The sequence below is a fragment of the Artemia franciscana genome, chromosome 5, assembly GCF_032884065.1.
Source record: "Artemia franciscana chromosome 5, ASM3288406v1, whole genome shotgun sequence".
In the NCBI taxonomy this organism is placed as follows: domain Eukaryota; kingdom Metazoa; phylum Arthropoda; class Branchiopoda; order Anostraca; family Artemiidae; genus Artemia; species Artemia franciscana.
The window spans coordinates 6,623,932-6,635,979 of record NC_088867.1 but is presented as its reverse complement, the minus strand read 5'-3'; the positions used below and the strand labels follow the sequence as shown (position 1 = coordinate 6,635,979).

At 36.4% G+C, this 12,048-nt stretch overlaps 1 protein-coding gene and 1 long non-coding RNA gene across 2 annotated transcripts in view; one reads left to right on the top strand and one right to left on the bottom strand.

Moving 5' to 3' along the window:
- LOC136026931 (uncharacterized) overlaps positions 1–12,048 on the top strand; it is a 96,093-nt gene that overhangs the window by 6,916 nt on the left and 77,129 nt on the right. The gene's annotated exons all lie outside the window — the stretch shown is intronic.
- Positions 2,308–12,048, bottom strand: part of LOC136026929 (tubulin-specific chaperone E-like) — a 69,251-nt gene continuing 59,510 nt past the window's right edge. Inside the window, exons 10-12 of the mRNA XM_065703775.1 lie at positions 8,685–8,750; positions 5,917–6,056; positions 2,308–2,697 (exon numbers count right to left, since the gene is read on the bottom strand). Of these exons, the coding sequence (XP_065559847.1) occupies positions 2,608–2,697; positions 5,917–6,056; positions 8,685–8,750 (296 nt within the window). The 3' untranslated portion in view covers positions 2,308–2,607. The remainder of the gene's footprint in view (positions 2,698–5,916; positions 6,057–8,684; positions 8,751–12,048) is intronic.

The following is a 12,048-nucleotide window of genomic DNA, read 5'->3' as shown; positions in this document are numbered from 1 at the left end:
TGGCAAAAATATTATTATGCCCTTTTAGGCAGTTAAGGTAGGTAAGTTAAGGTAAAAAAATCTAAGAACACCGTCAAGGAAAGCGAAAGTCGCTGAATCACAAGGGACTTGGAAGAAAGCTGTCGTGAAAATCTACTAGTTGGACTCGATAAGTCCTGAGGCTAATTTAGGGGAGATAGGGTGTGAATCAACTCCTGTGGAGTTTTTTCTCCCATAATTGAACAATGAGCTTCTACAGCTTCTGGTTTTTAAATCATATCAGTAATCACTTCAAAAGGGCAGGAATATCAACATAAATCACAATGAACTTAAAGTATTCATTGGGATAAATCTGTTAATGAGTTACCACCAACTTTCAAGCATGAAAGATTACCACGCAAAAGGTCCCAACCTAGGTGTCCCTTTGGTATCGTCAAGGATGTCGAGAAACAGATTCAAAGAGTTCTAAGAAACATGCATGTCAGAGACCATCAGGCAATCACAGGTGGTGAAAGACGGGCTTTTCAAGCTGCAAACGATGATTGACATGCTAGACTGCCGCTTCAAACAGTTAGTGAAGCCTTAGATCTTACCTGAGTGTCGAAGAGTCCATCATTCTCTTCAGAGGACGTTCCACGCTAGAGCGGTATAACCCAATGAAGCCGATAAAAAGGGGTGCAACCTTTGGGGCTTGGGCTGCATGAGCTGTTATGTTTAACTTTTTTTTCGTCTGTCTCACTTCTTGAGCAACTAAGGAAAGATGGCACTTTGGCGTGTTGTACTATTCACTCAAATAAGAAAGGATTCCTATCCTTGCACCTGACAAAACTCTAGATAAAGGGAGCTTCGACCACAAACACTGCAGATTGATTGGTGTCTATAAATAGACGGATTTCAATATTGTTCTGTTTGTCTCCAACTACCATGGTACAGAGGTAGTCTCTATAAGAATAAAGAATTACGATGGATCTATCTCTGTTATCACAGGCCCTCAAGTAGCGAAACATTATAAAGACCATATGGGGGTGGTGTAGACCCTTTTGAACCAGAAAAAAGCAGCAAATGGGAGAGATAGAAAGTCGTTGAAATGGTGGCACCGGCTTTTCTGGGGTTTTGTTGATTTGACGTTCTGCAATGCCCATGATTTGCACATTCTCCTGTTTCCCGAAGAAAAATGACCCTGCCTGAAGTGTCGTGAGAGGGCTTGTGTTTTTGCCCCAGTCGAAGAGAAAAATCGTAAACACATTCCAGCGGGCGGTTACAATTAAAAAAAAAAGACTAAGAAGTTGTCGGGCCTTAGTTCCAGACGATGTCCGTCTTAGTGGTCTGGGCGAGCACTGGCCTCGCTTCGTTTCTCAACGCTCAAAATATGAAAAGTGTTCTCTAAAGCAAAATTGAGTCAGGACTGTTCTCGATTTGGTCCAAATGTTGTCTGACTTTATGCATCAATGAATGAAAGAATTTTTTTGCTGAGTACCATCAATGAAAGTGTTCTAACTAACATTTTGATCAAAGTTTTCTATTCCGAATAAACAATTTTTTTATTTTATAAAAAGTGACTTGCTATGCGGGACTTCTCGGTCCTTCGCCTATCATTTGTTCAGGTTGCTTTGTCCAGTAGGACCGTGAAAGAGTCCCGCTTTGAACAGATTTTTTCCTACTCATTTTCGGAAGTTTCTTTTAGCACATGCAGAATCATCGTGTCTTTCTGGTCAGGAATTATATACTTTTCGCCCAATCTGGTCGAGAAAGAAGGGCTTGGTCGTGAAAGAGTTAAACTACCATCCATGCTAGGAAAGATCGACAATTTTCAATTGTTGAAACAAAATAATGTGCCATCTTTCAGACAATCTTAGGCTAGACCCAACATTGAATTAGAATCCAGATTGAAAGAAGTCAAAATAAAGCTTGTTCTTATTATTTCCAGTTTCGCTATGTGACCCTGCACTGTCAGTGACACTAGTAGGTTTTAATTCCCAGAAAACCGACGTTAAAAGGACCTTTTCTCCCGTAAAGAGGAGTTCCTTCTCTAGGAACTCTGAGGAACTAGTTTCTCATATTATTCGTGTACTACTTTATATACCGTTTTAGGCTAATTGCAGCGGTTGGTAGATTTCTGGGACACAACGAGTTTAAACACCGCTGCGTCGCTTTTTTCATATCCGACGTCTATTTCTGCCATTAAATTCGACTTTGTTGCTTAAGTTTAACTTGAATTGACAAAGCTAGGATAGCAGTATCATCACTTTCATTGCGTGAGCCGACACGACAGAAGAGCCTAAATATTTACAGCCCTTTCTTCGGTTATTTGAGTCTTTTAAAAAGATGTTTTCGTGAAAAAGAATAATATTTTAATAAAAAGAATTCCTTGATCAAATTAAAATTTAAAAAAATAGTAAATAGTACCTAGGGTTAAATAACCGCTTCTCGGACAGCACTTCCTTTAAAACCTAATCGAAATCATGTTACAAGCGCGAGAAAAACAGCTGGAAAAGTTCTAAATAACCTTCAGTACTACAACCTCTAAGATTTACTTATCCCATAGTACTATGGCCTATAGTATAGATATAGTACGTAATGATTGGGTTCGTCTGAAATACTGTCTTGTCCAAGATGCGACTATCTAACTTACTTAACATGAATATAATCTCCATCTTCTATTGAATAAAAAGACAGCTGACGCATCTCATTGTCCAAGGGTATTAGTACATTGGGTCTCTAAAAAAGAGAAAGAGCACAACTTAGAAAAACAAAGAAAAGAGAAAAGAAATTCAGCATATGCAGCACAAAAGTAAAAAAAAAGAATACCTTAAAAAAACTATTCAGAAAAAAAGATCGACTGAAAAACAATTATGCAAATAGTTATTGCATATATACATGCTTGTTATTACTATTACCATTCGAGGGGGGCACACAAAACGGAGTCTAGGGCTTAGGCTATGACGGCCCATTGCCTTCACAACAACAAAAATGAAATAGAGGTTATTTATTTATTTTGTCCCTTATAGAAAAGTCTATTGGGAGTGTAAATATGTTCACCATTATTTTGCCCCGATTCTGAGAATCCCAATCGCAAGCTTGGACAGGCAGCCCTCTTTTCCTTAAGAGAGGAGAGAGTCACACAGCACTCGCTAGCTATTAACAACAAGCGGGAATTAATCTTCACAACAGATAGTAGCGAGAGAACTTCTTTCTCCCACCTCTAACTGCTCTTCAAGGGGTCATTTCTCATGCTACGGTTGGTGCTTCATAAGTGCATGATGATTGGCCAACTGGCAATGATTTTGGTAGCCATTATTACGCTTTAGTCCATGCAATGTCGGCATTATATTCCATAAAATACCCTGCCTCATGGTCAGATACGGAATGACGGCCAGTTCCAGAAATTTATCAACAGTAGCCATCTATTGCATACTCCACTCGCTTTTATACCTAAATTTCCATTATGTGGAGTCTAGACTGTATGTTCACTGTCCAGTAATAATCGGACGGCCAGTGCCAGAAATTTATCAATAGTAGCCACCTATTGCATGCTTCACTCCCTTATATACCTAAATTTCCATTATGTGGAGTCTAGACTGTATGTTCACTGTCCAGTAATAATCGGACGGCCAGTGCAAGAAATTTATCAACAGTAGCCACCTATTGCATGCTTCACTCCCTTTTATACCTAAATTTCCATTACGTGGAGTCTAGACTGTATGTTCACTGTCCAGTAATAATCGGACGGCCAGTGACAGAAATTTATCAACAGTAGCCACCTATTGCATGCTCCACTCCCTTTTATACCTAGATTTCTATTATGTGGAGTCTAGACTATATGTTCACTGTCCAGTAATAATCCGACGGCCAGTGCCAGAAATTTATCAACAGTAGCCACCTATTGCATGCTTCACTCCCTTTTATACCTAAATTTCCATTATGTGGAGTATATACTGTATGTATCACAAGCATGAGCTTTTTCCCGTTGGGTACCCAGGTCTATTTGCCATCCAATCCGAAAAGCTTGAAAATATCCAGAAGCGGGCGTGCCAATTAATGCTTGGGGCAACTATAAGGACAAATTGCAGACACAGAGCCTTCACGGGCTACCTGAAAGGCACCGACATCTCATAATGCGTTTTGGAAAGAATGCATAAAATCTGATGCTCATCACATAATTTTACCGGATTTTCAAGAGCCACAAACCAGTGGGCCAAAAACTCTTAGAGGAGTCCTCACTTCGCCATATCAATTCCTTTGCCCTTTGCCCCGAAAGGCATCAAAACAGTACCTATCATCCTTTGTTCCGTACTTTGTGAAGCAGTACAATGATGAACTTTTAAAATGTTGTGCCAAGTTTTGATAGTTCATTTATACATTCACTTCATTTTACTGGGTGTTACATTTCCTTGTCTTGTGACGTCCTGTGCTGTGGCTGTGCGCTATTATGACAAACAATAATGAGAATTTATTTATTATGTATTTGTGCCTAATATTCTTAAGGGCTCCACGAGAGGATTGTTGCCACTTCTTCCTAAAACGAAACCTCCCTTTGAATATTGTTCCCTGATTAAAATTTATGAAAATATCAAAGGAAAATACTTGTGCAGTTGGCATGTAGTGTAAATATTTCAAATAGATGAACATATTTATGGAATGTCCTCTTGATTGAGACAGAACAATTTCAGTTAATATAAAACAAAAACTTTTATAGCCTAATTTTCATTCTCAGGGTTCTAAGCGATTCAGGAAACATTTCACGCTTTTAACTTGAACAGTTTAACTGCAGATAACTGGAAGTATACATAAATGGACACTCGATTTTTTTTTTAGATTCTTTCAATTGTTACTGATGTGATAATGAGATAGCTATAGCTGCAAATATGAGTTAGTTTCTAGTTGTGGTTACTAATAATAGTTAAATACAATTAAAAGAAAATCCTAGTTCTGAATAAAAGAAAACCTACTATTACTTAAAGTCTAGCTAGACGCTCCAGAGCTCCTAGAAGTGTGCTCCGCCATGTATATATATATATATATATATATATATATATATATATATATATATATATATATATATATATATATATATATATATATATATATATATATATATATATATATATGTATATACTGCATCAAAGTAACAGTGGCGGATCCAGGGGGGTGAGGATTTTTCTCGCTCCCTCGTTCCTTGTTTTCTTTTTTTTATTCTTTTATTTATAATAAATTTGTCAATTTGGTCAATCATCGGCATCTTTGTCACATTCCCCCCCCCCCCCATAGATGTTGCTCATTGGCGCCCTTTTCACATTGGGCATCCCCCAAGATTTTGCTCTAGATCCACCCTTGCAACGTAAGACGACAGCTTTTCTATAATTCGATAGCTGACATTTAGCTGTAATAATATGGAGTGTCATATAAATCTAACCTTATTAAGTCTGATCGGATTTCACGCCTAAGATGCCAATTCACGAAAATGTACAGGGAGAGAACAGGGTGGCATACAGCATATTCAAAATCTAGCAAGGTTTGGCAACTAAGCTGTTTTTTAATATTTTAATGGAAATTCCAGAAAAGACTTAGCATCGACACTAAATGCGCCCGAAAAAGAGGGTATCTACCCAAAATAAGCCAAATTTTATTTTACATTACCTTTTTAGCTGATGAAGCAATCTATCTATAAACATATTGAAACAAAAATAAATAAAACATATCTAAATATATATTCAAAATTATTTGTTAAACAAACATTAAATATAAAACAAACAAACATGCTGATGACAATAAAAGTAAATACGTAACAAAAAGATAAATAAGATTAAACTTGAAAAAATACACACGTACAATTATTTTTTATGTACATATCTAATATAAATAAAAATATATTAGATACATTCATGAAAATCAAGTAAAATATATGTACTAAAGAAAAAAAAAGAAGAAAAAGCAAACCTTTTCACTAGCAGCAAACAATGAAATGTCTTCGTCTGAGTTGGTAAGTCTTTCCACTAAGGATCTTAGCTTACCAACAGACATCGTTGATGGTACTTTCCTGAGGACCATTTTATCCTCAGACAAGGTTATTTTAATACCTAGTTACCAGTTAAGAAATATACTAAAATTAAACAGTTTATAAAACAGTTAACACATGGAATTATACTGATTTTTACCTAAATACTACAAACATACTAACTTTAAAAGTCAATTTTACTTTTTGTCAAGAGATTGCAAATTTGTACTTTAAAATTTGGAGTTAGGCAATTAGTACTATATGCTGATTTTTTTTTTATATTTTTATTTTTTGCTTCATGATTTTGTACAAAACTATTAACATAATATAAAATTTTACAACACTGCAGGTGATACGAACGAAAATCTTTTATGTACAAATTTACTACTACTAATAACTCACTGCACTACCAAGCCGCCTGAGGCCAACACAGCTACGCACACTCCTCCCCCAACCTAATATATTAAAGGCCTCCTTCTTTACACCCTCCCAGGAAGTTCCCATTTCCTTCAAATCTTTATTTATGACATCCTCCATACCCAGACGAGGACGACCTACTTTCCGTGTAGCCCCAGACGGTTGGCCAAAAAGGACAATCTTCGGTAATCTGTCATCCTTCATCCACAGAACGTGGTCTTGCCATCTCAACCTTTCTTTCATTATATCCCTAGAAAGCGGAATTGAACTACATTTTTCGTACAACCTACTGTTTGAAATACGGTCAATCATTTTGCAGTTCAAGGGGAAGATACTATATCGTGAAATGTTTACAGAGCTTCTAAAAAACAGAAGGACATTAAAAGTATTCTAGATATATAGTGCGTATATTCCAAAGAAATTACTGTTATTATTGTAACAATAGCCAAAAATATGCCCACAAAAATGGGGCATAATATTAATATACAATAATAATATGTGAAAAAAAAATAATCTCAATTATAGGTCATATGGGAAATACATGGTAGCTAATTCAGAATTCATTAAGCAGGTCAGATTAATAAAGAGCTCAATAGGACTCGGTCGATTAATGTTTATTATTCTCCCTCCCCCTGTGTTTCATGGTAAATCGTTTATTGATAATTTTGAGAAATCTGTTCATCTACTAAAATAGCCTATAACAACAATAAATAGTATTTTTCTTGTTGATACATTTTATCCGACATTTGTGGTCTCTCAAGTGGTTAATTAAAAAATTACAAAGTTTTCTTAGATAAAAATAATTTTTCTTCTCAGTGTTTGAAACAAAAATGTGAGCGCAAAATCATGCTAAATAACTTGCTGTTGATTTATTGAAAACTTGAAATTGTCTAGGGTGGCATTGAAACAGAGGAACATGAGTCCCCCAGAAGATTTCTTCAGGAGGAAGGAGCGCTACCAGAAGACTGGTATAAATGAAAATATCTCCTACTTTCTTACTTTTGTAAATTTTTAAATGTCTTCTTGTTTCCCAGTGGAGGGGGATGAAAAGAGCATTGCCCCTAGGTCCCCTACCGACGTCCACGAGGTAGACAACTTCAAAGGGTCCCGTGAGTGGCACTCGCGGCAGGGTGAGTCTCTAATTTTTGGCCCATAAATATGCAAAGCCAAGCTAGCCAAGACCAACGGATTTAAGGATCTCCACGATTCAGGGAGAATCTACAATAGCTACCCGATTGTAGATGTGATAACTATTGATCACAAAACATTTTATCCAAAGATAGAATGAAAAAATAATTTATTATTTTTTAAGTGTTGAAGTAAATTGGACTGTTAGCTTGAGTAAGTGAGTGTCAGTTTGACCGAAAGATATGATAAGTTGTAGAACTTGAGTAGACGATTTTCGTTCAATATCTATTGAAATCTTTCATTTATAATAATTTGTTATATGCTTTCTATAGGCGAGGGAGGGAGTTGAGGAGGGGGATAATTTTTCTAGAGGAAGTGTACAAGTGCTTGAACAGTTTTATTATTATCATTTTGGGCTGTCCCAAACATGCAAATATAAGTCAGGGTACCAAATTTATTGGAGAAATTTCAGTTAAATTTTTATGGTAAAAAAAAAGGTAAAGGATACGGCATTAGACTTTATAGTCCCTACTGGCGGTGCTGATCTCTGTTTCTTGGCCCTTCAGCCAGGAAGTGCAATGGGGGGCTAGGGGCCAACAATCCTGTGCTTTCGCACACCCTTCCTGTTTACCTTCCCCAGATTTCTCCAGGTACCCATTTAGAGCTGGGTCGACTCTGGCTAAGCCTACAGAGTCACGCCACTGACCCCCGTCCCAAAATGAACAACTGGGTACACTGGGATTCGAACCCGCTTCCTCTCAGACAAAGGATCTTGAATCCAGCGCACCAATCAACTCGGCCAGGAATAAATTTTTTATGGCCTATTTATTAAATAAAAATGAAATCCTTATCTCTTCATTAGCCATTTTAGGTATTTATGAATACAATATAACCTTTAGTTATAGCATTTGATCCCCTAAAGCTAAATTTATCCTTACTAGCCCAACCTTTTTTAGCTACAATTATGCTGTTAAACTAACCCCACCCCATCTGCATTATCCTTGTATGCAACAGTGAGCCCCAACCAATAGCTCCAGGAATAATTCATAGTATAAATTGGTATTCGAACTATTGTTTTATATTTTTTCTAGCCTAAGTATAGTTTAGCAATACCACCAGCAATCGCCTGTTCCATAAGGAAGTAGCCAGGCAATAAAAAGGATACCGATTAGGGAACTCTTTACAGTCGTCGGCATTTTCTCTAGTTCTTCCTTTTCAGGTAAACCAAGGGCTAGAATAAAAAATCAAATCATTAAAATAGTATTTTATTTATACCAAATCAAATATTATAGACAATTAAACAAATGAAATAAAGCTACAAGTTGGATCCAGTCTTCCCACATCACACCAATCTTCAATGAATTTCTCACAAAATTTTTGCTTATGACCACTTTCCACCCATTCAAGGACTTTCTGCTTCATCAATGGCCCAGGGTGAAACAATGGCCCACGGTCTAACCCTCTTAACCTTTCTATAACCAAAGGCCTAGACAGTGGACTAGACACATAATTCGTTGAAATTTTTGCTCATGACCCCTTTCCCTGCTCATTTTTTAGCATGGAAAAAGATAATTCTTTTTACTTACGATTCCCAGTTGAACTACTAAAAAGCACAGTTTTGGGTACCTACTTACCCATAAACCGCGGTCTAACCATCTTAGCCCTTTGTTCATAGGCCTAGACTGTAGGGTCGAACCATATTGCTCTTGTGGCATAGTACTTAGAATACAGTTGCTTAAACGAGCTCCTAAAGCTATCGTTACGCAAATCCTCTAGGAGATTTAAAGCAAAGCACATAAAGCACAAACACTATTTTTTTGTTTATTTTACTATTCTTTTCGTTTTGGCACACTTCCTTTTACCCCTGTACCTTACCAGCGGCTTGGGCCACCCGACAACTATATCCTGGGAATAAATTATAGTCAAACAGGGAACAACCAATACCCACTGAGAGTTGTTTTCAAAAAAAGATACCACGGTGAAGAAAGAAAAGAAAAAAGGGCAAATATATAACGTCATGGAAATAAAGATGATAGACTCTGGAAGCATAAACGCAGTAGCTGCTTGAAGATGAAAGAAATCTGTCCAGGATTCCGGGTGCAGAATGATCAGAAGAAGAAGAAACCCCTAAAACTATTCTTAGACAATTCTTTTGGAAGACTTAGGGCAAAGGATTGCCACCTTTAGCACTATAGCTCTAATTGTAGCACTATTTTGCCAATGTCTAAGACTTAGGGCAAAGGATTGCCACCTTTAGCACTATAGCTCTAATTGTAGCACTATTTTGCCTATGTAACATCTAAGCACGATCAGTGTAAAATGTAAGCACGTGTAAGCACGATCAGTGTAAAATGTAGCACTATTTTGGAAAATCGGTAAAAATGTGGCACGAGCTACAATTTTCTAAAAAAAAAAAATAACAGAGCCAGCAAGCAAGGAAATTTAAGAAGACTTGTAAAGAATATAGATCTCCAGCTAAGATTTTTCAGTGTGATGAGTTCTTTTATAAGGAAATTTCCCTCATCCAGCTTTTTTTTTGTACTGAGGTTCTCAAAGAAGGGGCAAAAACGCATCATACAAGAGCATCTGAACGAAGTGAACAAGTAAATTTAGATACAGGAAGGTGACGCTATGTCAGCACCCGATCAACAGAAAACACGATTTTAAATTTTCACTAAACATTTTGAGTACTATATGATGAAATAGAGATTACCGAACAGTAACATAAACAATTAATAAAGATACAGAGCGATAACTTATCGCTTTGGTGGTCTTCAAATAAAGCAGTTATCTCTATTTGGCAAAGTTTATAGATTTTCTATCTCTCTATCTGGTGAACTAACTTTTATCGGATCACACTTCTACATTTTAAAGAAGAAAACTTAAAAAAAATGTGTTACTGATAATTAGCGCCTTTCAGGAACATCCTCACTATACACGATTTTTTCAACTTCCATAATTTTTTTTACTTGCATAGTTTTTTAATCAGATTGTAACCGAAATCCATGTCAGTCTTTTGGTTGGTCAAATGATAGTCTCAGTATTTGAGCTAAGCGATAAAAAGTTCAATTTTGTGTCTGGAAGGAAAGTCAGCGTCTGCCATTTATCTAGTCTAAAACAGCATTTTCATAGATTAAATCGTAATCTCTTTTTAATCAAATTTAAGCTGTTTTGTCCTGTTTGAAACTAATATAGCATAAAAATCAATTAAATTTTTCATTTATTTTTAACGGAAGAGTTGTAATTCCACGTCAGTTTTACTCTGAAAGATGTCAGACTTGCTCTAACTGTACTGCACGACCAGAGAAGGGGATTTACACCACTGAAATAAATAAAAAGAAATCAAATTCCAGATCTAACTGTCTGGTCAAAGAAAATATTATAAAATATTCGTTAAACTAGTTTATATGATACCTTGACAGGTTACTACATATTACACGCTACCAATGCGCACGTGATTGGTAGGATTGTACGTGAGGAAAACGTCAAACCAGATTCTTGAAAATTCTGGGAGATGAAGACTTGCTGTTAGATAACTTGTTCAAAAATTATTTCTTCAATAAAACCCGTGATTTGAATAAAAAACACTGGACGTCCTTAAAGCAGTTTCACTTCATAATTTTGCTGGACGAGTTAGAGACAAAACCTCGCAACCAAATTTCAGTAAATTCAATTCACTGAAAGACGAAGACTTTAAAAACGAACTTTAACTACTCTCGGATTTTACGCAGTGTGTAATGTAATGCAGCTACAACTATAATCTCTTTATAACCTAATTCTCCATGAAAAAAAATCAATTAAAAAATCCCCTCATCCTTTCAAGAAAACCTCATAGGAATCCTTTCAGTCTTATAGACATTTCCAGAAAGTTTCGCCTTAATACCATTAGTAGTAACAGTAAAAGTAACAGGCTAATTTTGCCTTTCGGTCAATTGACCATCCACCTCAATATTCCCTGAAAGTTCCAACTTAATACCCTAAGCCTGAGATACACCCTTTTGTCAACATGCATACGTATAGTGTGTTTTGATTTAGGTTAGCTTTCCCCTCAATATTCCCTGAAATTTTCACCTTTGTACTCTTAGTCTTAGTAATAGAAAGAGTCATAATAGCAGTACTAAGAGATATAGCAGTAGTAGTAACACTAGTAGCAGTAGTAGTATGTACTTTTTGTCTTTTGGTAAAATGAACTCATTCCCTGAAAGTTCTAACTTAATATCCTATATTAGTCCCCCATGTATATTTCCACGACTTACAGGCACATAGGGTGTTTTGGTTTAGCTCATCAAACCACTCCATATTCCCTGAAAGTTTCACCTGAATTGAAAACTTCTTGAACTGAAAACTGAATTCACTGAAAACTTGGCGTTTTTGGACACCAAAGGTCAAACACGTCTACCTTTTCTGATAACAGACACTATATGTAAGAATGGGTAACTTGCATAACCTATTATCGGAGCTCTTTAATAAAAAAAGGTGCATGGGAGGGGATTAATTGCCCTCCAATCCCTTTTGCCTTTTTAAAAGAG